This window comes from Leptodactylus fuscus, chromosome 1 (assembly GCF_031893055.1).
Source record: "Leptodactylus fuscus isolate aLepFus1 chromosome 1, aLepFus1.hap2, whole genome shotgun sequence".
Lineage (NCBI taxonomy): Eukaryota > Metazoa > Chordata > Amphibia > Anura > Leptodactylidae > Leptodactylus > Leptodactylus fuscus.
In genome coordinates this window covers 158,702,532-158,729,903 of record NC_134265.1, presented here as the reverse complement: position 1 = coordinate 158,729,903, position 27,372 = coordinate 158,702,532, and the positions used below count along the sequence as shown (strand labels likewise).

The following is a 27,372-nucleotide window of genomic DNA, read 5'->3' as shown; positions in this document are numbered from 1 at the left end:
CCCCTCAAATTATTCAAAACAGCATTTGGGATGTTTGTTAACCCTTTAAGCATTTCATAAGAATAAAAATAATATGGCAGTGAAATTTAGACATTTCATTTTTTTTCACTAATACATTCATTTAGACCCAAAATTAACACATTCACAAAGGGTTGAAGGAGAAAATGCATCTGACAGTTTATTGTGCAATTTCTCCCGTGCACAGAAATACCCCACATGTGGGTATAAACTGATTTTTGGGCACACGGCAGTGCATGGAAGGGAAGGAGCGACACTGGGTGTTTGAACAGCAGATTTTGCTGGAATAATTTTCAGCGCCATGCCTTATTTGCAGAGACCCTAGAGTACCAAAACAATGGAAACCCCCCAAAAGTGACCCCATTTTAGAATCCACACCCCTCACAGAATTCATCAAGGGGTATAGTCAGCATTTAGACCCTACAGTTGTTTCACAGATTTTACTAACATTGGGATGTGTAAATGAAAAATTACTAAAATGTCACTTTATCTCCAAAGTTTTCATTTTCACAAGGGGTTAAAGGAGTAAAAGCCCCCCACAGTTTGTTAAACAATTTCTCCTGAACACGGCAATACCCCATATGTGGCCATATTCTGCTGTATGGGAACATGGCGGGGCTCAGAATGGAAGGAGCGCTATTTGGCTTTTGGATGGCAGATTTTGCTGGAATAATTTTAGGTGCCATGTCGCATTAGCAGAGCCCCTAGAGTACCAATACAGTGGAAACCCCCTAAAAGTGACCCCATTTGGGAAACTATACCCCCCACAGAACATATTAAAGGGTAGAGTGAGCATTTTGACCCTACAGCTGTTTCACAGATTTTATTAACATTGGGCCATGAAAATGAAAAATTACTTTTTTCCAACAAACTGTCAATTTAGCCCCAAATTTTTAATTTTCACAAGAGGATAAAGGAGAAAAAGCTCCATAAAGTTCGTTACACAAATTCTGCTGAACACAGAAATGCCCCATATGTGGTCATAATCTGCTGTATGGGAACATGGCGGGGCTCAGAATGGAAAGAGGGCTATTTGGCTTTTGGAGGGCAGATTTTGCTGGAATATTTTTCAGGTCCCATGTCGCATTTGCAGAGCCCCTAAAGTACCAATACAGTGGAAACCCCCTATAAGTGACCCCATTTTGGAAACTACACCCCTCATAGAATTTGTCTAGGGGTAGAGTGAGTATTTTGGCCTCACAGGTGTTTCACAGATTTTATTAACATTGGGACGTGAAAATGAAAAATTACTTTTTTTCCCAATAAATCGTCCATTTAGCGCCATAGTTTTAATTTTGCAAATAGTTTAAGAATTAAAAGCCCCCCACAGTTTGTTACACAATTTCTTCTGAACACGGCAATACCCCATATGTGGCCAAAATCTGCTGTATGGGTACATGCTGGGGCTCAGAATGGAAAGAGCGCTATTTGGATTTTGGAGGGCATATATTGCTGGAATAGTTTTGAGGTGCCATGTCGCATTTGCAGAGCCCCTAAAGTATCAATACAATGGAAACCCCTCAAAAGTGACCCCATTTTAGAAACTACACCTGCCAAGGAATGTATCAAGGGGTATTATCATTTTGAGCCTAAAATGCTTCCCAAAAATTAATGTACAAAATGAAAATTGAAATTTTTAAAAATATGCCATTTCGGTGCCCAATACGTTGCACCCACTTTGTGTTGTCAGAGACCTGCACTCCTAAAACTATTAAGTGGGCCATCCCGGGGGTCAAAAAATTATATATGTGGGTGTAAACTGCTGCTTGGGCACACAGCAGGGCTCAGAAGGGAAGGACCACTGTGCGTTTTAGCTTTTGGGATACAGATTTAGAGGGACCCTCTGGGCGCCATGATGTTTTTGCAGAGCCCTGGAGGTTCCAGTAAACTGGAATTCACCAAGAAGTGACCCCATTTTGTAGGGGCAATTTTAGGGTCTCTGCAAATGTGACGTGGTGTCCAAAAACGAAGAATCTAAATCTGCACTCCAAAAGCACATATTGCTCCTTCACATCTGCACCCTGCTGGGTACCCAAATAGCAGTGTATGCCCACATGTATGACACTGGTGTACCCCGGATAACGTACTTAATGCCATATGTGGGTAGAATCGGCTGTTTGGGCACAACCGGGGACAGAAGGGAAGGAGCGCTATTTTGGTTTTTGGAGCACAGTTTGGTTTTTTTTGCCACTTTTGCAAAGCCCCTGAATTGCCAATAAAGTGGAATCCGCAGACATGTCACCCTATTTTGGACACTACCCCACTGATGGGATTTATCAAGTGGTGTAGCGAGAATTTTTAACCCTTGAGTGTTGCATTTATTTAGTTTCCAGAAATGAAATCGCAACTGATAGAGAAGTTAAAAATGAAAATTTTACAGATTTGCCATTTCAGTGTGCAACATGTTGTGCCCGACTTATGTCAGCAGAGACACTCCAAAAACTGTTAAACGGGTATCCCAGGCACAACAGCTTTTAGAGCGTTCATCTCTGATACAAGGTGGGCACAACATATTACGCACTGAAAGGACGTATTCCTGGAAAAATGGTCATTTTCACCTCTCACAATCCACTACAGTTATAGTTATATATATAAAGTTATAGCAACACTTGGGGGTTAAAAATGCTCTCTGTACCCCTGGAGAAATCCTTCAGGGGTGTAGTTTCCAAAATAAGGTAATTTATCAGGGGATTCCAAATTACTGGCGTTTCAGCTCTACAAAAGTGTCATGGCATCCAAAAACCAAACCGTCTGTGCTCCAAAAACCAAATGACCCTTCTTCCCTTCTGTGTCCGGCTGTGCCCTAGTATCAGTTTATACCCACATATGACATTATGTCCGTTATCCGGGGGTACACCAGTGTCATACATGTGTCATACATGTGTCATAAACTGCAGTTTGGACGTACAGCAGGGTGCAGAAGGGAAGGAGCGCTATGCGGCCTTTGGAGTACAGATTCAGATGTTTGGTATCTGGACGCCATGTCATGTTTGTAGAGCCTGTAAGGTACCGGAAAAGTGGATTCCATGGGGTACCAGGAGTGACCCCATTTTGAAAACTGCACCCCTCAAAGAATTTATCAGGGGGTGTAGTGAGTATTAGTATCCCGGACGTGACTGCACAGCGGATGGCGAAGAGGGAATGTATAAGCTGTGCGGAGGACATTGCAAACACCAAATTCCCTACTATGTCCCCGTAGCTCCTATGATTGGGGGAGTCACTCTGGGGGTCACTTTAGGGGTCACTTCTGGTGTCTGTTCCCTCATAAGCTGTAAATCTGGGGTGTCCCCTGATATCCGCTCACACAGCTTATATATTCCCTACATGACGCACCCAGTTGTGTTCTAATAATTTGGCGATTTTTGAGGGTTTTTGTCTTCACATTGTGAGATGCTATATTTTCTTTATGTTTCTGGTGACGCGGCCATATAAGGGCTTATTCTTTGCGGGATGAGATGCATTTCGTAATGACACCATTTTTGGGTGTCTACATCTTATTGAATACATTTTATTAACCCTTTTTTGCTGGATTTAAAAAAAAAAAAAATCAATCCTGGCATTGAGTTTTACTTTTTTAATTTTGCGCCATGCAGCGTACAGTATAAGTAACATGTTCCCTTTATTCTGCGGGTCGGTACGGTTACGGCGATACCTCATTTATAGTATTTTTTTATGTGTTACTAGTTCTGCAGAGGAAAAACACATTTGGGGACATAAATCAATGTTTTTTGCATCGCATCTTCTAAGAGGCGTAACATTTTTATTTTTCGGTTGACAGAGTTGGTTGAGGGCTTATTTTTTGCGGGACAACCTGCGCTTTTTATTGGTACTGTTGTCGGATGCATATGACTTTTTGATCACTTTTTATAGCATATTTTGTATGGTGAGATGGCGAAAAATCATTACTTCCGGCGAGTTTTTTTCCGTTTTTTTTTTTCCGGCGTTCGCCGTGTACATTAAATATTATTTCAGTTTTATTGTACAGATTGTTACGGACGCGACAATACCAAATATGCATTGTTTTTATTACTTTTGAGTTCTTTTTTTATATAATTCATTTTCTATTGAGAAAAAGGGATTTTTGGGCTTTATAACTATTAATTTTTTTCATACACTTCATTTTATTTTTTTTACATTTTTTTTTACTTTTTCATGTGTCCATTTAGGACACTTCAATCAGCAATACTTTGCTGATATAGAATGCCATGTGAGACACAGCCTGCAGGTGTCCCACATGGCATTCCGTAGCAGGATGTCAGGCTGTGTAGACGCACAGCCTGACATCAGAAGGTCCTGGCAGGATCACCAGGTATGTGGGGGCTCCGGGCAGTCTGGGGTCACTGGCCAGACCCCAGACTACCTTTTACTGCTATCGGCACCCTCCGATCTCGCCGCGGGGGGTGCCGATCAGCTTCAATTGTCGGCGGATGCCTTTCGATCGCGCCGTGATGTTTCACGGCGCGATCGAAAGGGTTAAAACTTCCAGTCGGACTCAGTTCCGACTGGACGTTATGGAGGAAGGGGTTAGGTGTTAGTAACACCTAACCCCTGTCCCCCCCGCACCCCTCCCCCCGCCAGAAAGGTACCTAAAGGCCGGACGTATTTCGGCAATAGTCCGGTCTTTAGGTACCAGCACATGAGGCCGTAAATTTACGTACGGCGGTCCTCATGTGGTTAAAGGGGTTGTCCCATCACAAGGATCCTATCTATACTGCTTGTTTATGTGGATTTAAGAGTTTTCCTAAATGCATTGCTTTATCAAAACGGCTTTGTTTGGCCGCTATCTTAATTTATTCACTTCATTGTTTACACTCCGTTTCTATAGCCCTTGGGATTATCTGCTCATTTGTCAAGTGATGTAGCTGCCTGCTCTCAGAGGGGGAGAGAGCAGCTGGGAGCAGCTCTGAGCTGTTTGTGTCTTTTAAGTATCGGAGCTTCTCAGAGAGCTCTGGGATTTCTGAGCTCTTATCAGTCGGTTTAATTGAATTTGGCTGATAAGGGCTAAGATAGGGAGTCCATTACCTCTGTATGTAATGCAAACTGACTCAAATCCAGCTCTGCTACATCAGCTCCACACTGTGGCAATTCATTTACAACCAATCCCATGCAAGTGATACCCCGCCCACCTATGTGCCGAGAGAAGCAGGAACAGCCTGCAGGTTAGGGAACAAGCGTCATGGGAATACCCCTTTAATCTGCTGTATAACTCAGTTCTGCCACTACACAGAGCACAGATGCCCGATTCCTGCTCTATTCTCTCTATAAGATGCTGAGAACAGCTGATCAGTGTGGGGTTTGGTATCAGACCCCCAACAATCCAATACTGAGAACCTTCCCTTAGGATAGTTCATCAATTTTTAGCCTCAAAAACCACTTTAACAACAGCTTTAATAGACACACCATGGCAGGTGATAGTCAGACCCGCAAGTGATACTTGTCTGTTTACTTATTTATAGTGGAAAGGTTTGTTTTCAGCAATTACAGAGGTCAAGACCATTTATAATTTATGGCAAGCAGCAGTCATCTGAGACCCATGAAGATAGAAGAAGTGATGTGTCAGCTGTGTTAAACAATCCCAGCTATGATAGTCCTAAGAGAGAACTGCGCAATTCATTTTAAAGTGAAGAACTGACTCACAAATTGGAATCATTTCTGCAATGGTATACTCCGTACCTTGGTGCATGCAAATGACAGTGTACTTCTACTATTGCTGATACAGCTTCACAACTATCAGCAGAGTACAGTCTGATCTATGACAATCTGTGGTCTGCATTGCACTTACATTATACGGTATAAGCAACTATAAACAATTATGCTACTGTATATCTAGATTCAATAATTGCTATTTACAAAAGTGAAGATCCACAACTGGAATGTCTAATATATAATATTATATATAATAGAAATATAATAGAGATTACAGAATTACATGAACACAGGAACTAGTCCTTAAACCCTTGGTATCACATGTAATTTATTATAGACATGGATGCTGTGCACTTTCACGCTCCTGTTTTGTATGTGGGCGGAATATGCATCAATGGGATGCCGTGTTGTCACAGCATACGCACAGCTCTCCTACTGTGCCACTCTCTGCTTCTAGGCTCCCACCTACTCTATGAATGTGGAAAGGAACTACACGGTCAGTAAAAAAATATAAATTTGATTTTTGCACATAAACACCTATGCTTGTTCAAATTACTTGAAATATATTTTCTGTACAAGTATATTATTTCGCCACCTTCCTTCTGCTGTAATGTATGCAGCTGAGAGCCTGGCGTGCTAAATAACTCAAGTTCTGACCAGATGTCTAACAACAAGATTAGGCAAAAGATGCAAAGAGATCTATTTTTCTGTGTAGGTGCAGAAGAGGTGGAGGAGACAAAGAATCCTATTGGTGCATGGGTACCCACAGAAATCTATAAAGGTACAGATAAAATGCAATAGTGCCACATGTACAAGGAGTACTTTGGTAATTTATGGAAAAAGCTTTGAAAAACCTCTAATGCAAAGAAATCTGTATATATAAATATATACATATATATATACATATATATATATATATATATATATATATATATATATATACACATATACACACATATATACATATATATAAAACCTCTAATGCAAAGAAATCTGTGTATATATATATATATATATATATATATATATATATATATATATATATATATATATATATATATATATAATGATGCATTAGAAAAGGAGGTTAAGCAAAATACAGTGTATTCCATTTGTAAAGTGTACACTTATACATTAGATTGGAAGATGCATATAAAATCAAAATCTCAGTGTGGATGGTAGAGCTTCAGAAGTGTTGAATTATTTCTAGCATTACAAGATAAAATCGCGACCTTCAGCCTTAAGTAAACACGCCTCATCAGTTTGCATTTGGCTTGACTCTACAGCTGAATTTTAAGCATTCCTTCATTCAACTGATATCAGTAGACACCTCTAACCAGTCCAATTCTAGCACAATCTTTCATCATCACAGTTATGAAAGAAAACACTATAAAGCCCACTACAATGCAAACTCTTTCATATACAGCATTTCAGCTGCATTATATACTGGTTGACTAACATCCGAAAAGGTTCGTTTTTTCACATTAAGGGCATTGTAAAGGGTCATGAAAACGCTCAGTATTAATGCTGCTATAATGCACTTGTAAACATTACTGTTAAATTTGACTCTAGCAACCCATCCTCTTCTATACTGGATACAAAATTATGCAAAGCCTTACACTAGGATCACATCTACGATTTGGTTTCCATTATTCAGGAAACCCAAACTGCTTAAAAAGTGGTTAACTGCAGACAACAGACTATCATAAGCTCCATCGGGTTTCCGACTGAAAAACGCTGAGAGAAAAGTCCTGTTTGCAGGATTTTTCTTGTCGCATTTTACAGCAGAATAGGGAACAGAATCCCCAAGCACAGATGTGAACCTACATGAGGAATACAGTGCAAGCACTGCATTTCCCCCCCTCGGCTTATACTCGAGTCAATAAGTTTTCCCAGTTTTTTGTGTTAAAATTAGGCGACTCGGCTTATATTCGGGTCGGCTTATACTCGAGTATATATGGTACATGCTTGATCCCTTGTTACCCCGGGAAATAAGCTGGTTCCAAAGAACATCAAATATAGCCAACATGAGCTTTAAACAGAAGGCAGATAAACAGGTAGTTTCTGTACAACCCCTTTAAATGGAACTTGTCAGCTCCATTATGCAAAGCAACAGGGAAAAATAATATCCTGAATACCATCGGACTCTGCTCTGGCATAGCTGTACACAATCTGCAATAATAACAATGCAAGTTCTAAAAAATTGTTACATATGAACACAAGTGAAAGACCACTGAGAAACTAAAGAAATCTCAGAGGGCATCATAAGTGAGCTGAGATTCCCTTTCATCTCCAGGCAGCCCAAATAGAGTTTCAAATGGACCATATTAAACTAGGGGAAAGCATTTGTCCAAGAGGTCTGCTCTCATGTACACACAAGAAGTTGGGAAAATATTTCCATTCTTATACAGGCAAATTACCTGCACAACGTGCCAGTGTCTGTGTCCCAGTAAAGTGCTTAAGCCCTGAGAATCTACATTTCCTACAGGAAACTGATTCCTGTCACGTATAGACTTGTGCTCGGGATGTGATGAAGAGCCTCTAACATGTTGTGTCTGAGTTGCATCCCCACAGTTCAAGTACAAGCGATCTTCTCCTTGAAGCAATACTTGCTCTTGGTTGCTCTGCAAGACAGTAATACAGTATTTTTTATATTTATAACCATTGAATGTTGTGTAACAGATACGCAAACAATATATAGTAGTTGGTAATATTTACAGAAAATAATGAAGAATGTTAGGAGACGTGCTGCATAGACAGTGATGAAATCTCATCTGTGTACATGGAACCAATACACCTTTGTACAGGTACTTCTGAAATGGACTTTTAGTTTCTGCACTACAGGTCCAGCAATAAAAATACATAAACCGGGTTCCTATTAGTTTCCTTGTGAATCTAGAGGTGGCGTGCAATACTTTCTTCTTTCTATAGGGGTACATTTACATTGTGGTAAGCACTCTTCAATCACAGTAAAGGGAATTAATATGCTGCATGTTCATACCTTGCTGACACAGCAGATTTCTCACAGACCATGAATAAGACATGTACTTGTAAACAGTCCTTAGGCAGGCAGTGACACAAATGGAGAGACTGCTATGTAAGTAGGGGAATATGGGGGAAAGATATAACTCAAAGGAACCAAAGAAACTTATTATGGCACAACTACAGGCAAGTGCCACATAAGCTCAAATCACTTACCATGCATGGGTTGACAGTAAGAGCACTCTTAATAAACTGAAATTGCAGTATTCCAGACTGCTTGGGTACAATTTTGTCACTTGCCACATGTCCAGTGCTCTCTGATGCAATTGCCCAAAGGTGGTAGCCTTCAGGACCCCAGCACTGCAGCAAACAAGAAATCCAAAATATTCCTTACATTTTACTTCTTATAATCCAAACATTTACAGGTTAATGTCACTTACTTTTACATGTCACTTACATGTTACTTTTGAGACTCATTTTTCTTGATACACAGCACCAAATCCCCCCGCCTTAATTCATTCTACAGTGAAAGGGGTTTTCCAGGACTAAAATACTGATCTCTTTAGGATAGGTCATCATTATTATTGGTGGGGTACAATAACCAGCACTCCGACAAATTAGTCGGTCAGCAAGTGGTCAGCATTCAAATGCAAACTAGGGCACCCTCAATACTTAACAAACACAGTGCTGTATAGTGTCTATAACCGCAGTCCCTCATTCAAATGAGACTGAGCTGAACATTATGAAACTTATACTTCTTATAGTTTATTTACAGTGCTCTCAGTTTGTGTGTGGAGATAACAGAGCACGTAAATTAAAGGGGAAAGGCCATTGATGGCCCAGTTTGTCTCCCAATAAAGTTTACATGCCAAAAGCCATGCTGCTGACTCCCTATACAAAACGTAGCCGTGGCTTTAGTACCAAAACCTGACACTATACAGTCTACTCTTTTTGGCTGTTCACACCGGTAAACAGACCTATAAACAACTAGGAACAAAATAACATAAAGAGTTATCAGAATAAAAAAAATAAAAAATAAATATTGAATCAGTAACATATGAGCAATGGGATGCCTGACTGATTAAAAAAAAAAAAAATTATCTGCACCATCTTTATTAGGAAAATTTGAGCAAGATTTATTTAAAAAAAAATACATACATACATACATACATACATTATATATATATATATATATATATATATATATATATATATATATATATATATATATATATATATATATCTTGCCAGTCCTAAGCAGGACACAAGTGAGTAGAAGATGCATACTTACCATTGAGCTGATTTTCAGAGTCTCTTTCTTTGTGCCATCTGCTCTGTATCTAAAGAAATAGGAATTCTACATGTAAATGCAACACCACCTAAATTTAGTTGATTCGGTATTACCTTGTTCTGTATTGAAGTGTACAAAATGATTTAACAAGCAGATGACTGTCCTTTCCATAACGGAATTGTAAACCTCAGAAGAAAATCAACCCGTATGGTCCTGTAGTGGTTATATCTTTCCAGTCTGTATTAAGGTGTAAATGCCCAGAAAATCAGCTTATAACCTATGTGCAAATGCCAGTGTACCTGTGCCCAGTGTAGCCTAACACACTGACTAACATCCTGCTGCATTGCCTACATCACTGTGTCCTCAGAGAAATCTAGTACATGTGCTGGTAGTGTCAAGGCCGCCACGTTTGTGGCAGTGCTCAGCATGACACAACTAAGTACAAAGACAGCACCGCACAAGCTAGAGGATCTTGCACAAGATTTCTGATGCAGGCAACACAAGGTTATTAGAAATGTATGCCCCCTACGCTTGAAACAGTCCCCGTGAGTCCATACTGGTGCCATTGGTGTGGTTTTTCTGATGGTACAATACTTTTTTTATATGAGGACACTGTGAAGGGAGGTGAGCACAGGTAAAAGACAATTCAGAGTCAACCGGACTGTGATTACTTACGCAAAATCTCCTCCAAGTGTACAAATTAGATGTGCCCCAAATACGCTCCACAGGGAAAGTCCTCCACATTCCCAAGTCACCATCACAACGCTATAATCAGGTGACCACCGTATTAGCTTGACTGATCCAGTCTTGTTCCAGATATCTAACAAAACCAGACAAGTATGAATTTTATGGTGCTCCTCGATAAATCATAAAAGTTTCAATGAACATCTCCTATAAAACTTTGCTTTCAAAACACATACTGCTATGTATGACGTTCCCCTCCATTGGCTAATAACTTTCTTAGTATTTGTACTGACATCTGTCCGAAGGGACCTATGACATCAGAAGCATCCATCCATTATAGCCATTTACTAGTGCTGCGCTTACAACTAAACAACCCCTATATAATCCTGCAAATGTACATAGTATCTGTATTATCCAAATGTTATTCAGCCTATAAGAGTATCGGTTCTCTATTGACACATGGTGTTATTTCATACTTTGCAAATCATTCAACATATTGCCAAACATGATACAGCATATAGTTAAAAAATGAAAAGATAACATTTTTATAAAAATATGGATTAAGAGGAAAAAGATGAATAAAAAATAAATAAAATAAAGTATCCATAGGGAAGAGAATGGTTACGGCCTCACCTGGATACTGCTTAGGAGTGAGCTCCAATTTATGAGAAAGCTGCATAGCGCCAGTTGTGTTATCTATTGTATACACAAGTACAGATCCGCTAGGGAAATGAAAGAAAAGGAAGGAAGAGTTATACCTCAAGTCTTTAGTAACAAAGCAGGCGAGTGGGGCATTGGATATCTGCAGTTGCTGCACTGCCCGGACATACTTGGCCATAGATATGAGGTTAATTACGATTGTTTTTTTTACAATTGCTAACTTTAATGCAACCCACAATAAAGAGAGCATTTTATAACAATCTTGGACTAGATATCTAGCCATGGGTGAAAAACATTTAAGAGGATCTTTCATTACCTCCCCTACTCCAGTTCTTTGCATCACTTAAAAGGTGCAGCTCCTGTGTACAAAAAACACAACTGGATCCCATTATCTACACCCCATTATTCCCGACCAATCAGTTTTGTTGGTACCCAACATGCTAATTAGGCTCTCTGTCAGGAGGGTGGTCATGAACTGGAACAGATAGCCCAGGACCACCCACATAACAGTAGAAAGCCCAATGAACATATTGGATATTGAAATTAACAAAAATAATTGCTCAGGAATGGTGTAGGCTAGAGAAAAATTACATCGGTGCCAGAATAAGTGCAGGGGCACCTACTGAAGGATGAAAAGAGATGGCGAAAGGTCCTCTTTATAATACGTACACACAATGCAGAGAAAAAGGGCTCAGTTATTATTTTACAAGATACACCACAGATACCTTAAAATTTACAAATGTAAGTTTACAGTGGTTCATTTTGTCTGATATTACATTATATTTTTTAGTGATTATTAAATCACTCAACCCAGTGCATGTTATATACCATTAGAGCGCTGTTTCTCTGCTGAATTCTGCGCACTATTTGTAGTTTTTCCCTGTTGAAGAGAAATCAGTACTGTTATTTTCTGCTACCAATATCATTGTACTGTCGTGGTGGCACTGATATCGCTGCAACAGGGAGAGCTGCAAACAAAAGAGAAAATGTGTTAAATTCAGCGTGAGAACAATTTACTAATGGTATAAAACATGCACTGGGTTAGAAGACATAAATGGTCCTCTTTAAATACAGGCATCCAGAATTGGCCGCAGTGTTGACCAGGATTTTTAGAAAATTGGCAATGAGCAGGATATGATATACAATAAAGAGATATACCCTATACGTACCTACTAAATCCCCCAGTGGCTCCAGGTTATGGAGCCCCTTCAGCACCTGAGCAAGAACCATATGTAAGGGTTCTGAAATCTACCGTAATAGTATAGCAGATTTTGGGGTAGAGTTAAAGGGTTGGCTTAGACTATGAAAATATGGCTGTTTTTTTTCAGAAACAGTACAACAACTATTGAAAAGATGTGTTTAATACTGCAGCTCAGTCCCATGCACTTGAAGGGAGATGAGCTGCAGTACCAGATACAACTCATAGGCAGTTTTTTTTGTCAGTGACTATATAGTTAACAACCCTTTGACACTGGGTGGTGGAGACTGCCCAATTGTCAATTTGGTTGTTAATTAGCTTACCAGGCACTGAACGTAATGGTGCCCAATGTGATAGAACAAGGAGCCTGTAGAAAAAAAAACAGACCTGCCCTATAAGAAAAGGCCAAGAAGCAAATCAAAGTATTTTATCAGCTTTACATTTGGATTTACATTACAGGTCCTTTTTTCTACACGAGAGATTTGCGACTCTGCATCAGACAAAGGGGCTCCTGCCCCTATACACAAACATTTTAAAATTAAGCACCATAGTATACCGGGATCTATTTAGATGACAAAATATAAAACTGTGTAACTAGATGGACACCGAGCATCAGCTATAACATTTAGTGTATTCTATACATTTATCGTTTCAGGTCACAACATATAGTAGCTAGTTTTCATAATGAAGAAAAGGTGCGTCTCCACAGCCCGGCTTCTTAAAATTTAACTTTTAATCCATAAATATTAAAAAGTTTCGGTACTGTTCCGTTATTGGGCCAGCAGAGCAGTTCAGCACCAGCATCGGGACAGCTGCAGTCAGCAGTTCAGTTCAGCATTGGGAATTACATCCGAGGACTGCTGCCCCGATGCTTGTGCCCTGTGTCTAGTAGCCAGTACATTGATCGATGCCCCATCCTCCTCCTCCCAGTGCCTCCCCCCAGCTCTCCTTACATCTGCCCCGTACCCTCTCCCCGCCACACGACTAGGCCTCACCGAAATCCTGACCAATGCTACTAGTTAGTCGTAGGACGCTGCAGGAAGTTTGTCCCTCCGGCTCGCCATAGCTCCCCGTTCCTATGGTCAGCATCGGCGCGTCCCTCGTCAAGGCCTGGACTGAGCCCTGGTATGTTTCCTTCCAGCCATGGCTTCCAGTGCAGGCATCTTTACTGCTGAACGTGAATGGCCAGATTGAGAGCGCCGAGGTGAGGCCTAGTTATGTGGCGGAGAGAGGGTACGGAGCAGATGTAAGGAGAGCTGGGGGGCAGCACTGGGAGATGGAGGATGGGGGCATCAATGTACTGGCTACTGGGCACAAGCATCGGGCCAGCAGTCCTCAGATGTAATTATAATTCCCAATGCTGAACTGAACTGCTGACCACTGCTGTCAATGCTGGTGCTGGCCCGATAACGGAATAGTACCAAAGTTTCTTTACATAGTGCAAAAAGACAAGAAAACGTACATAGTGCAAAAAGATTTAAAAGACGCAACTGACGCTTTTCGGGATCCTTAGATCCCTTAGTCCTAGCATGGTCTAAGGAGATACATCTACCTAGTTTTCATGTTCAATGGACAAATTTAACAATGAAAGCTATTGGTCTGCAAGCAAGATATAGAGAATAATTTTATATACGTAAAAGGTTTGATACTTACTTGGCACAGCCAAACGCCATTAATCTGTATTTATTGTTTACAGCTACACAGGTTCCATCAACAACATCCTGTGCCCAAACTCCATGAATCTGCTGATGACAAAAGAAACGCTGCTTTACTACATAATAAGGCATATCTGATATGTTTACACAGTAAACAAAAGGTCACAAAATCAGTAAACATAGGTTAGGTTCACATGCGCCTTTGGGTTTCCGTTCAGAGAGTCCGCTTGGGGTTAGACTATAATAGGGCCCGCCCGAAAAGGGCGAAAAATGCGGAGAGAACAGCACCGTTAGAAGTGCTCTTCTCTTCAAGTTTTTCAAGCAGAAAGGGGAAAGGAATCCCTGAACGTTGATACGAACCCAGTTATACATTGCAGGTTTAGTTAACACAAGGAAACTAAAAACAGGGCCGGCGTCAGCGCACGGCATAGTCGGGCAAGTGCCGGGGCCCACAGAGCCTCTGGGGGGCCCCCGGCACTTGCCTGTCACAATTTCAGCTCATCGGCGTCCGTCTGCCGATGAGCTGAAATACATACGCGATGCAGGAGCTGTGAGATCAGCTCCTGCTTTAAAGCTCCGGCCCCGGCTTGCGTGTGTAGGAGCGATGACGTCATCGCATCACGCCTACACACGCAAGCCGGTCCGGAGCTAAGCAGGAGCTGATCTCACAGCTCCTGCATCGCGTATGTGATTGGAGGGAGAGAGAGAGGAGCGTCGGGGGAACGAGGGAAGGTGAGTGATGTAAGTGTTTGTTTTGTATTACATATTAAGGTGAAACATAATGAAGGGGGCCCAAAGAAACTGGGGGGCAAATGAAGGGGAGGGGGGAACAGCATGACACTGGGGCAGATGGAGGGGGGGAGAACAGCATGACACTGGGGCAGATGGAGGGGGGGAGAACAGCATGGAACTGGGGACAGAGATGGAGGGGGCCCAATGAAACTGAGGGGGCAAATGAAGGGGGGGGGGGAACGGCATGACACTGGGGAAGGGGGTGGGGAGAGAACGGCATGAAACTGGGGACAGAGATGGAGGGGGCCCAATGAAACTGAAGGGGCAAATGAAGGGGAGGGGGGGTGGGGACGGCATGACACTGGGGAAGGGGGTGGGGAGAGAACGGCATGAAACTGGGGACAGAGATGGAGGGGGCCCAATGAAACTGAAGGGGCAAATGAAGGGGAGGGGGGGGGAACGGCATGACACTGGGGAAGGGGGTGGGGAGAGAACGGCATGAAACTGGGGACAGAGATGGAGGGGGCCCAATGAAACTGAAGGGGCAAATGAAGGGGAGGGGGGGGGGACGGCATGACACTGGGGCAGAGATGGGGGGCATGAAACTGTGGGCAGATGAAGGGGGAGAACGTGATGAAACTGGGGACAGAGATGGAGGGGGGACATGAAACTGGGGGCAGAGGAAGGGTGTATATGAAACTGGGGGAGAGATGGAGGGGGGCATATAATTTACGGGTGACTGTAGGAGGATTATACTGTGTGGGAGCACATAATAAATGAATGAGAATGGGTGGAATCAACATAAAAGTGGGTGGAGCTAAATTTGTCGCGGCGCGCCGCACATTTTGCCCCTCTTTCTACTCTTTAAAAGATTGGGAGGTATGGCGTTGGTGACGCCACCCTCCTGCATGACGTCACTCGCTTCATCTGCGACGCACAGTGTCTCGACTCCCCCCACCTCCTTTACAAGAGGGCCCACTGAGGCTCTGTCGCCCAAGGGCCCATAAAAACCTGGAGCCGGCCCTGAAACTAAACTTGCTAAACACTTAAAGGAGTTGTCCTGTTTCAGGAAATAAATGTTATTGTTTGTATAATAAAAAGCTATACAATTTTCCAATATACTTTAAAGGGAGTCTATAATTGCTAAAAGGCTATTCTAATACTACCTTTACCTCTTGTCTTGTCCCCGCCGTATCTTGGTAAAACGCCCCGGGGAACGCCCAAGGTGCTCCATGAGGATGATTTGCATAATGAAATAAAGCGTTTTAACAAGAAACGGCGGGGAGAAGACAAGTAAAGGTAGTAGTAGAATAGACTTTTTAAAGGCTATTAAAACAGGTGTCTAGCTAAAAAGGACTTCTTGCAATGATAGACTCCTTAAGTATCAATTCCTTATGGTTTTCTAGCTTTCTGCTTGCGGTCATTCATTCTGCTTACTTTCAGTTGATAAAAATCAGTGACTGGACACCGCATGACCATGGACTGGACACCGCATGACCATGGACTGGACACCGCATGACCATGGACTGGACACCGCATGACCATGGACTGGACACCGCATGACCATGGACTGGACACCGCATGACCATGGACTGGACACCGCATGACCATGGACTGGACACCGCATGACCATGGACTGGACACCGCATGACCATGGACTGGACACCGCATGACCATGGACTGGACACCGCATGACCATGGACTGGACACCGCATGACCATGGACTGGACACCGCATGACCATGGACTGGACACCGCATGACCATGGACTGGACACCGCATGACCATGGACTGGACACCGCATGACCATGGACTGGACACCGCATGACCATGGACTGGACACCGCATGACCATGGACTGGACACCGCATGACCATGGACTGGACACCGCATGACCATGGACTGGACACCGCATGACCATGGACTGGACACCGCATGACCATGGACTGGACACCGCATGACCATGGACTGGACACCGCATGACCATGGACATCGCATGACCATGGATTTTTATCAATTGAAAGTAACAGAATGAATCACAGCAAGCAGAGATCTAAAAAACCATAAGGAATTGATACAGAAAGTATATTGGAAAACGGTGTAAATTTTCATTATACAAACAACAACATTTACTTACCTAAACTGAACAACCCATTTATGGAGATCATTTCTCCAAACTTTCACTTTGTGGTAATATCACCAGGGTTCTACAGAATCAATGCTATCATACACTGATACGATTAAATGCAAAGTCATCAATCTGATACTGTGTATATTCTACACAAAAGACCATTGCCAGAATACAGTGGAATTATTATGCCCTTTCTATTGTACAAAGGAACCATTATTTTATACACAATGCTAAAGTGTATGTCTGAAAGCGAATGGTGTTCTTCTCTTTCACTATTCCCTTGTTGTTAAATATTTGACAAATCAATGTAAATCTATAATATCATTAAGCTTGTCAATGTAAATCTATAATATTATTAAGCTTGTCAATGTAAATCTATAATATTATTAAGCTTGATCATTTAAACCACTTTCTGGGTAAATTATGAAAAATTTATTGGGCCATGAAATTCACATCCCCTCCCCTAAGCCCAAGTCACTTTCCACTTTTATTCAATTAAGGATTTGGGCAAATCAACTTTTTACGCTAGTTTTCTGGTACATAGAGTTTCCTACAGCTGAGTCTAAGCACACTGTAGTAAAGATTATCACACAAACAGAAAAGAGCGAATATGGCGCAGATTTTCTTGTGCAACATGTAATGGTATAAACATTACAAATTCACCATATAGCACCATGCCAACAGATTGATGCAATGCACAGTAATTTCAATTGTGAATCTTTTCTCACTCTGCTATATTTTAAGCCCTCTTAAAGGTGCACTTACTGCATTTTCTTTGCCACCATGAAAAAAATGGCCATTTTTAACATTCCATAATTTTACATTGACAAGCCAAATCCCACACAAACACAGCAACCTCATACCGGCTGCAAAGCTGCACAAATAAGGACATCTTTCATCTGAAAATGAATAAAACATCTGGTGCTGATATTGGCTTGCCAAACATTGCACACAGGAAAAGCACCAAGCAACTAAAGTGTTGCCATTTCTAGAACACATGGTTATTCAACTCTACAAGCAGCCCTCAATCTTCACTAAAAATCACAAACTGAATAGCAAGAGAAAAAAAAAAAAAAAAAATCAACCTATGGTTCAAGTTCCAGCTTTGTACTAGCTTAACCCAATAATGGACATACATTTTTATGTTGCCTTAGAGCAGTGATGGCGAACCTATGGCACGCGTGCCAGAGAGGGCACGCAGAGCCCCCTCTGCTGGCACGCGTGCTGTCGCCCTGATCGCTCACTAACGGCGAATCCGATGCAGGATTCCCCGTTAGTGAGCGATCGCTGCCTTCAGCTGGATGTGCAAATGCGCATCCATCTGAAAGCTGTCAGTGTAGCTCAGTGTAGGCCACGCGTACTACGCGGCCTACACGGACTACAGAGTGTGACCTCTGAACAAGCGCGGGCGTGATGACGTAAGTCATCAGCGCGCGCAGTGAACAGAAGAGAGAACACCCGGCAGCTCTTCAGGTAACTATATTGTGTTTGTTTGCACTGGGAGGGGGGCAACGGTAGACATTTCATGTTGTGTAGGAGGGGGCTACTGTAGACTTTCATGCTGTGTGGGTAGGGGGCTACTGTGGACCATTTTATGCTGTATGGGAGGGGGCTACTGTGGACCTTTCATGTTGTGTGGGAGGGGGCTACTGTAGACTTTCATGCTGTGCGGGTAGGGGGCTACTGTGGACCATTTTATGCTGCTACTGTGGATCTTTCATGCTCTGTGGGAGGGGGCTACTGTGGACCAGTTCATGTTGTGTGGGAGGGGGCTACTCTGGACCATTTCATGCTGTGTGGGAGGGGGCTACTGTGGACCATTTCATGTTGTGTAGGAGGGGGCTACTGTGGATCTTTCATGCTCTGTGGGAGGGGGCTACTGTGGACCATTTCATGTTGTGTGGGAGGGGGCTATTGTGGACCATTACATGTTGTGTGGGAGGGGGCTACTGTGGACCAGTTCATGTTGTGTGGGAGGGGGCTACTGTGGACCAGTTCATGTTGTGTGGGAGGGGGCTACTGTGGACCAGTTCATGCTGTGTGGGAGGGGGCTACTGTGGAGTATACAGGTATAATCCTGTGTGGGGGCCACTGTGGGCCAGATTGTACTGTGTGGGGGGCCACTGAGGGGCAGATTGTACTGTGTGGGGTCCCCTCACTATGTATATCACACAGTATTTGTTTTATAGCAGACGTGAAATTAGTACAGGATGTAATAACATTGCACGGTAACTATAAAACAGATCCTGTGCAATGTAAATAGTGAAAATTAATTGTTTAACCCCTTAAGGACCAGGCCATTTTTTGGTTTCGCATTTTCGTTTTTCCCTCCTCACATTTCAAGAGCCATAACTTTTTCATTTTTCAGTTCACAGAGTCACATGATGGCTTATTGTTTGCGGGACAAATTGTACTTTGTAATGGCACCATTCAATATGCTGTGCAATGTACTGGGAAGCTGGAAAAAAATTCAGAATGAGGCGCAATTGGAGAAAAAATGCATTTGCGCCATTTTCTTATGGGTTTAATTTTTACAGCATTCACTGTTTGGTACAAATGACATGTTACCTGTGTTCTACGTGTCAGTACGAACGCGGTGATACCAAATTTATATAGTATTTGAAATGTTTTGATACTTTTAAAAAAATGATAAACTTTGCAAAATAGAAAAAAAAATTTGTGTCATCATGTTCTAACACCTGTAACTTTTTCATATTTCCATGTATGGAGCTGGTTGTGGTGTCTTTTTATGCGAGACAAGATGACGTTTCTATTGATACCATTTGGGGAAAGATCTGATGGTTTGATCACTTTTTATTCAATTTTTTATAGGAGGCAAAGTGTTGAAAAAAACGCTTTTTGGCTGTTTTTATTTTTTTTGCCGCTACGCCGTTCGCAGTACGGGATAAATGTTTTAATATTCTAATAGTTCGGGCATTTTGGAGCGCGGGGATACCCAATATGTTTATGTTTAATGTTCTTTAATTACTTTAATAGCTAATCTAGGGAAAGGGGGGTGATTTGAACTTTTATATTTTTTTTATTTTTTTAATACTTTTAAAAACTTTTTTTTTTCTTCTGTTACATTTATGATCAGACCCCTTAGGTACCTTGAAACCTAGGGGGTCTGATCGCTCATACTATTCACTGCAATACTACAGTACTGCAGTGAATAGCAGAATCCCAGCACTTCTATTAGACGATGCCTCTGGCATCGTCTAATAGATCTCGGGCAGAGACAAGCCTGGAAGCCTTCAATAGGCTTCCGGCTGTCATAGCAACCGATCACCGCCCTCATGTGACGTTCAGGAGGGCGGCGATCGGGGAAACATGGCGGCGCCCATGCCGCCTGCGCTGTTTACACGCTGCGGTCGCGTTTGACCGCAGTGTGTAAAGGGTTAACAGCAGCGATCGGCTCGGGCACCGACCGCTGCTGTTATTGGCAGGTCCTGGCTGTATTATACAGCCGGCATCTGCCGTGTATGGAGCGAGCTCAGCGTGTGAGCTCGCTCTATACATCCCCATGCGACCCATGACGTACAGTTACGTCAAGGGTCGCTAAGGGGTTAAAAGTACAGAATGCAGAGACCTTTACCTTTCAGTACAAGATCTGTAAAGCCCCAGTCACATGACTGTAATTTGTGGGTCCGCAATTGTGGACCCACAGAGTTTTAAGGTTAAATTGCCGTGTTGGCACTCCGTGATAATTTATTTGGTTTTGGGTTGCAGTTTAGGCACTCGGTCTCAAAAAGGTTCGCCATCACTGCCTTAGAGTATACACTGTAGTAAAAAGTTTTAGCCTGTTTGATTCCCTAATATACAAAGGTATTACCAGAGAAACAGTGCAGTGATAGCTGCTAAAACTAGCACAACCAATATCTGGTGGACACACAAAATACCAAATAAATGGAGTTCTAATTATTCTTCCGTTAAATATTTTTTTCTAGCTTCTTTGTTCCTCAACACAACAGAAACGAGAATTTTTCCTTTCTTGGGCACAGAAAAGAAGGAATATACTGCAGATTTTCTTTTACACCACCATTGGTATATGTTGCACACTTATGAATTTACTAGCTGGTACCCGCGACTTCGTCTGCGGTGATTGTAGAAGTGGGTATATACAGGCGTGAGTAAGGTTTTCGTAGTGTGTATAAGGTATGGGATATGAAATGTAACTTTGTATCTTGTTTTTGCTGTAATTCAGAGAATACGTGAGACTTTTGTGTTGAAGTTACTTTGTATTTGAGCTGCTATATGGTGTTGTGAGAAACTTTACATAGTGACTTTGGGACAGAAGTATTTGAAGTTAACCCTTTCCCGTCGATGGCATTTTTTGATTTTCGTTTTTCGTTTTTGACTCCCCTCCTTCTAAACCCCATAACTTTTTTATTTCTCCGCTCCCAGAGCCATATGAGGTCTTAATTTTTCCTGGGGCAAATTTTTCTTCATGATGCCACCATTATTTATTCTATATAATGTACTGGGAAGCAGGGAAAAAATTCAGAACGAGGTGGATTTGAAGAAAAAATGCATTGCTGCGACTTTCTTACGGGCTTTGGTTTTACGGCGTTCACTGTGCAACCAAAATGACATGTCCCCTGTATTCTGTGTTTCGTTACAATGCCGGGGATACCAAATTTATATGGTTGTATTTACATTTTGACCCCTTAAAAAAATCCAAAACTGTGTTAAAAAATTTTTTTTTGAAAAGTCGCCATATTCCGACAGCCGTAACTTTTTTATTCGTGCATGTACGGGGATGTATAGGGCATCTTTTTTAGCGGGATGGGGTGTACTTTGTAGTTCTACCATTTTCGGGAAATGTTATTGCTTTGATCACTTTTTATTCAAATTTTTATCAGAATCAAAACAGTGAAAAAACGGCGGTTTGGCACTTTTGACCATTTTTCCCGCTACGGCGTTTACCGAACAGGAAAAATATTTGTATAGCTTTGTAGAGCGGGCGATTTCGGACGCGGGGATACCTAACATGTATGTGTTTCACAGTTTTTAACTATTTTTATATGTGTTCTAGGGAAAGGGGGGGTGATTTGAATTTTTAATCCTTTTTATTTTTTTTTATATTTTTTTAACTTTTTTTTAAACTTTTTTTATTTGCATTTATTAGACCGCCTAGGGATATTGACATGGGTGGGCGGTGTCGCGGATTGTCAGAGCGGTGGGGGAAACATGGCTGCTCCGGAGCGTTAAAGAGAACCTCCTGGAGTATCGTTAAGGTGAGGGGCAAAGTGGTAAAGTATATGTGATTGTGTGGGGTTAGGGGCGAGGCTGTAGAGGGCAACATGAATTTTGTGGCTTGCTATGGTCCAAAGTGTGTGAGATTGCAGAGATGGTGGTGTGAGTTTGGGTTTTGTGGGGGTCCTGGCACAAACGTATGTGCGCTATTGTGACAAAAAGTAGCCTATTGCGCAATCGGGTGTATTAACTATGTTTGTGGAAACTTTCAGCCAAATCGGTCGAGCGGGTTTTGCATGATTGAGGAACAAACATCCAAACACACAAACCCACAAACTGGCAATTTACTTTGTGCGCCATATATTTATCTCCTTGGTAAGCAAGATATTATTTGTGTCTGCTTATATTGCACCAAAAATTTTAGAGTTTTTGATGTGTGTGCCAAACATTTGCTCATTATAGCGTGCAAGTTCAGGTTATTTTATCTACTTGTTTTGTGCCAAATATTTGTCTCATGTTGAAGCTCAACACTTGTAGGCAGATGGCATACGAGTCTGAAGTTTCGCATGTCTAGAAATATTCCAAATTTATGACGGTCAGTACAACAGATTCAGAAATCTGTCTAAAACTACGAATGTGATTTGGCAGTATTGATAAATGTGCGCCACGTGTCAAATGGAACAACAGTTTGGATTTGTGGCACAACTGATGAGTTCATTTGAGTTCAGATCCTAACAGGTACTTACATCTGCTGTACTTGACACTGGTGTGATGAATCCAATGCGACCATCATTAAAGACAACTGCAAATCCATCAAGAGTTACACAGTGTTCCATGTCCCGGATGTGGACACCTTCAAAATCTAAGAATGATCCTGCTGGGGAGAAAAAACACACAGTGAGACATAGCAGAAGCTGATATGCTGTTGTAGGAGCCGCTAGTGGTCATTTTCATGTCAAAGTGCAATCTTGCTGCCAAGAAATATTTTAATCTGTATGCAAATTTGGAACACCCCAGACATAGCAGTGTTTGCCGGAGCACCTATTTTTTTACATTTGTTTACAACCGAGAGCCACCCCCAAAAAAGATTGACAAGTCCCTATGTGCAAAGACCACAGGCAAAACCACTAAACCAGTTACAGTAAAAGCTGTTGTAGGGGCTATTAGCGATATAGTAAGCATACCATTTTTGTGACAAGATGCAACCTTGCAGTTGATTAAAAAAAAAAAAAAAAAAATCTGCATTTAATTTGGAGTCTTCAGGCTATGGCTGTGTTTACTGAAGCACCCGCTTCGACCTCTACAAATTACACATTGGGACTAAATCATTTTAAAACCAGCCAAGAATGGTCTTGAAACCACAAACACGCCATAGCAAAATCTGCAACAAAATCCTTTGTAACGTGAGTCTGGGATTTACGGTTATGAAAGGAATATTTATACACTATATGATCTGTGGGAGTTGGACAACCGGACCCTGCACTATAGTCAGCACATCCAGCAGTCACCAGGTGATGGAATCTGCTGCAGTGGATAGGGAGTGTGTGCAGGCTGCTCCTATGCAAGTAACCAGAGAAGCTCTGCAGCAGCTTTCGGTGCCTGGAGAATGCTGGAACAGCTGATCTGTGTGGGGTACCAGGGATCACATACTGATGACCTTTCCTGTGGCTACACATTACAAAAAAATCTGCACGTTTTGCTGAGTTTTTGAACCAAAGCAAAGACTAATTTCAAACGGAATGAGAAGTATAAAGTAAGTGCTGCCAATACACTCCCATAATAATATGCTAAAGTTTAATTTTCAGACACCAACAAATTCATTTCTATAGCACCATGTCAACAGATGGATGCAACATTCAGTAACTTCAATCGTGAATCCTTTCTTTTCCCATTCTTTGCAATATTTCAAGCCCTCTTACAGGTGCACTTACTGCATATTTTGTCACCGTGACAAAATGGGCATTTTTAACATTTCATAATTTTACATTAACAAGCCAAAATGCACACAAAGACAGCAACTTCATACCGGCTGAAGTGTCATGGCTATCGCTATATTTCTATTCCCACTCCCCTTTCCCCCAAGTATGGTTTAAGTTCCAGGCTTTATACTAATTTAACCCAATAATGGACATGTATTTTTACTTTGCCTTAGATTATACACTCACCGGCCACTTTATTAGGTACACCTGTCCAACTGCTCGTTAACACTTAATTTCTAATCAGCCAATCACATGGCAGCAACTCAGTGCATTTAGGCATGTAGACATGGTCAAGACAATCTCCTGCAGTTCAAACCGAGCATCAGTATGGGGAAGAAAGGTGATTTGAGTGCCTTTGAACGTGGCATGGTTGTTGGTGCCAGAAGGGCTGGTCTGAGTATTTCAGAAACTGCTGATCTACTGGGATTTTCACGCACAACCATCTCTAGGGTTTACAGAGAATGGTCCGAAAAAGAAAAAACATCCAGTGAGCGGCAGTTCTGTGGGCGGAAATGCGTTGTTGATGCCAGAGGTCAGAGGAGAATGGCCAGACTGGTTCGAGCTGATAGAAAGGCAACAGTGACTCAAACAGCCACCCGTTACAACCAAGGTAGCCAGAAGAGCATCTCTGAACGCACAGTACGTTGAACTTTGAGGCAGATGGGCTACAGCAGCAGAAGACCACACCGGGTGCCACTCCTTTCAGCTAAGAACAGGAAACTGAGGCTACAATTTGCACAAGCTCATCGAAATTGGACAATTGAAGATTGGAAAAACGTTGCCTGGTCTGATGAGTCTCGATTTCTGCTGCGACATTCGGATGGTAGGATCAGAATTTGGCGTCAACAACATGAAAGCATGGATCCATCCTGCCTTGTATCAACGGTTCAGGCTGGTGGTGGTGGTGTCATGGTGTGGGGAATATTTTCTTGGCACTCTTTGGGCCCCTTGGTACCAATTGAGCATCGTTGCAACGCCAAAGCCTACCTGAGTATTGTTGCTGACCATGTCCATCCCTTTATGACCACAATGTACCCAACATCTGATGGCTACTTTCAGCAGGATAATGCGCCATGTCATAAAGCTGGAATCATCTCAGACTGGTTTCTTGAACATGACAATGAGTTCACTGTACTCCAATGGCCTCCACAGTCACCAGATCTCAATCCAATAGAGCATCTTTGGGATGTGGTGGAACGGGAGATTCGCATCATGGATGTGCAGCCGACAAATCTGCGGCAACTGTGTGATGCCATCATGTCAATATGGACCAAAATCTCTGAGGAATGCTTCCAGCACCTTGTTGAATCTATGCCACGAAGAATTGAGGCAGTTCTGAAGGCAAAAGGGGGTCCAACCCGTTACTAGCATGGTGTACCTAATAAAGTGGCCGGTGAGTGTATATTGTAACAACAGTTTTCGCCTGCTTGATCTCCTATTATACAATGGTATTACCAAGGAAAATACAGTGAAAGCTGCTAAAACTAAAAGCAACCAAAAATCTTGTTTTCCATTGAAGGGATCACAGTACATGAAAGTCTTTCCTGTAACAAAGCCTACTATTAAGATACGCATAAAAGATGAGCTATAAGAATACTATACTATGCAAGTCAGACTTGAAGAAAACTTGGCTAAAATTGGCTATGACGCCCAGGTTCTACTGCACCTAACTCTTCCTGTCTAAGCCATCAAAGACTTCTCTTGCCAGGGTGGTAAAGCAGTTGTCATACAATATTTTCCTGTTTCGATCTCGGTCAGCACCATGGCAAAACTACATAGAGTTAAGTTTGCCACACTCTACAAGTAATTGTGCTATTATTACTACAGGAACAGAGGGCAGATGGGAGGTTCATGGCAAGGGAACACACACACTTGGTTGCAGTGCAGACCAGGCCATACAGCACATTATTGCTGTCTTCAAACTGGTCTCGGTAAATTCATGATTAACATTTAGCTATTATGAGGAGGACTTCAGGCCAGTTTAGTATTAACAGAGTTAGACATAAAAAAAAAACACCAACAACCACGCATACGGTCATGTACCCTGGCCCTTAAAAAAAAAAAAAAAAAAAAAAAAAAAAACACACTCCGGCACAAATTTATTTATTTTTCATTTTTATGCACCAATTCTCCCCCCGAAAATATATTCCTTAGGGCTCGTTCACATCTGCGCCCAGGTGTCCGTTCTGCAGGTTTCCGTTTCCTGCATAAAACAGAGCAGGATACGGAAACCTGCAGGAGTCTCTCTCACCCATTCATTTGAATGAGTGAGAAAGCTGTCCGGTCGTGAGCGGCGGTGAGCGTTTTATGCTCTCTGCCGCGAAGCCGGGTTTTATAATCCGGACACAGAGTCGGACATGCAGTACTCTGTGTCCGGATTTAAAAAAAACGGTTTCGCGGCAGAAAGCATAAAAAGCTCACCGCCGCTCACGGCCGGACCCGGTCTGTGGTTTCCGTCTTCTGGCATGCAGAAGACGGAAACCACAGAACGGAGACCCTAAACGCAGGTGTGAACCTAGCGTCAGTCAGTAATGTCCTTCTATCTGAATATTCATGGGATCATTTCACATTAGTTGCATTATATCTTATGGTGATGCCCTTAGAGAAATGCCCTTTTATGCCCCAAGAGGGTTCACCATATCAGGGATCAAACCTTACTATGTGATGAAACTGTATGAGCTGCACCAAATAGTTTCTCCACCAGAAGGACAAACTCCTATCACACAAGATTAGACAGCTGTAGGGGGCCGTTCACATGTTTTGAGGATTAGTTTTGCAGCTACAAAAAGTGATGTAAATAAATAAATAAATAAATAGTGGATGAAAGCAGATGAAAACTGAGAATCATACCTTTACATAGAGTCAATGACAATTAACTAAAAATGGATTTGTTTGCTTTGTCCATTTTTTTTATTTAACATTACCTCTATGTAAACAGATGGCCTTCAGTTTCCATCCACAGAACATGACGTGAATGGCCCTAAAGACAGCTATAATGATAAAGAGAATAGCATAGATCACTCCTGACTGTTTACTCATGGTCTCACAAGGTGTAATGGGATTGACAGTACAGTACAGAGAACTAGAAATATTCAGTAAAATTCAAGATGGTGTCTGATCAGAAACAAAGAATTAAGAACTACATGTAAGTGTGCAATATACATAGAAGAATAACAGTATAATCGACAGTCAGGTGAAGGGT

General features: G+C 42.0%; 1 protein-coding gene across 4 annotated transcripts in view; it reads right to left on the bottom strand.

Annotated features, from left to right (window-relative positions):
• Window positions 1-27,372, bottom strand: part of RIC1 (RIC1 partner of RAB6A GEF complex) — an 88,490-nt gene that overhangs the window by 21,011 nt on the left and 40,107 nt on the right. For 2 of the 4 annotated variants that reach the window (XM_075278767.1, XM_075278788.1), the window contains exons 6-12: window positions 22,938-23,068; window positions 14,133-14,224; window positions 11,255-11,343; window positions 10,613-10,757; window positions 9,938-9,986; window positions 8,863-9,006; window positions 8,085-8,288 (exon numbers count right to left, since the gene is read on the bottom strand). In XM_075278767.1, coding sequence (XP_075134868.1) covers window positions 8,085-8,288; window positions 8,863-9,006; window positions 9,938-9,986; window positions 10,613-10,757; window positions 11,255-11,343; window positions 14,133-14,224; window positions 22,938-23,068 — 854 coding nt within the window. The remainder of the gene's footprint in view (window positions 1-8,084; window positions 8,289-8,862; window positions 9,007-9,937; window positions 9,987-10,612; window positions 10,758-11,254; window positions 11,344-14,132; window positions 14,225-22,937; window positions 23,069-27,372) is intronic. The other 2 variants (XM_075278782.1, XM_075278774.1) reach the window with 2 other exon arrangements.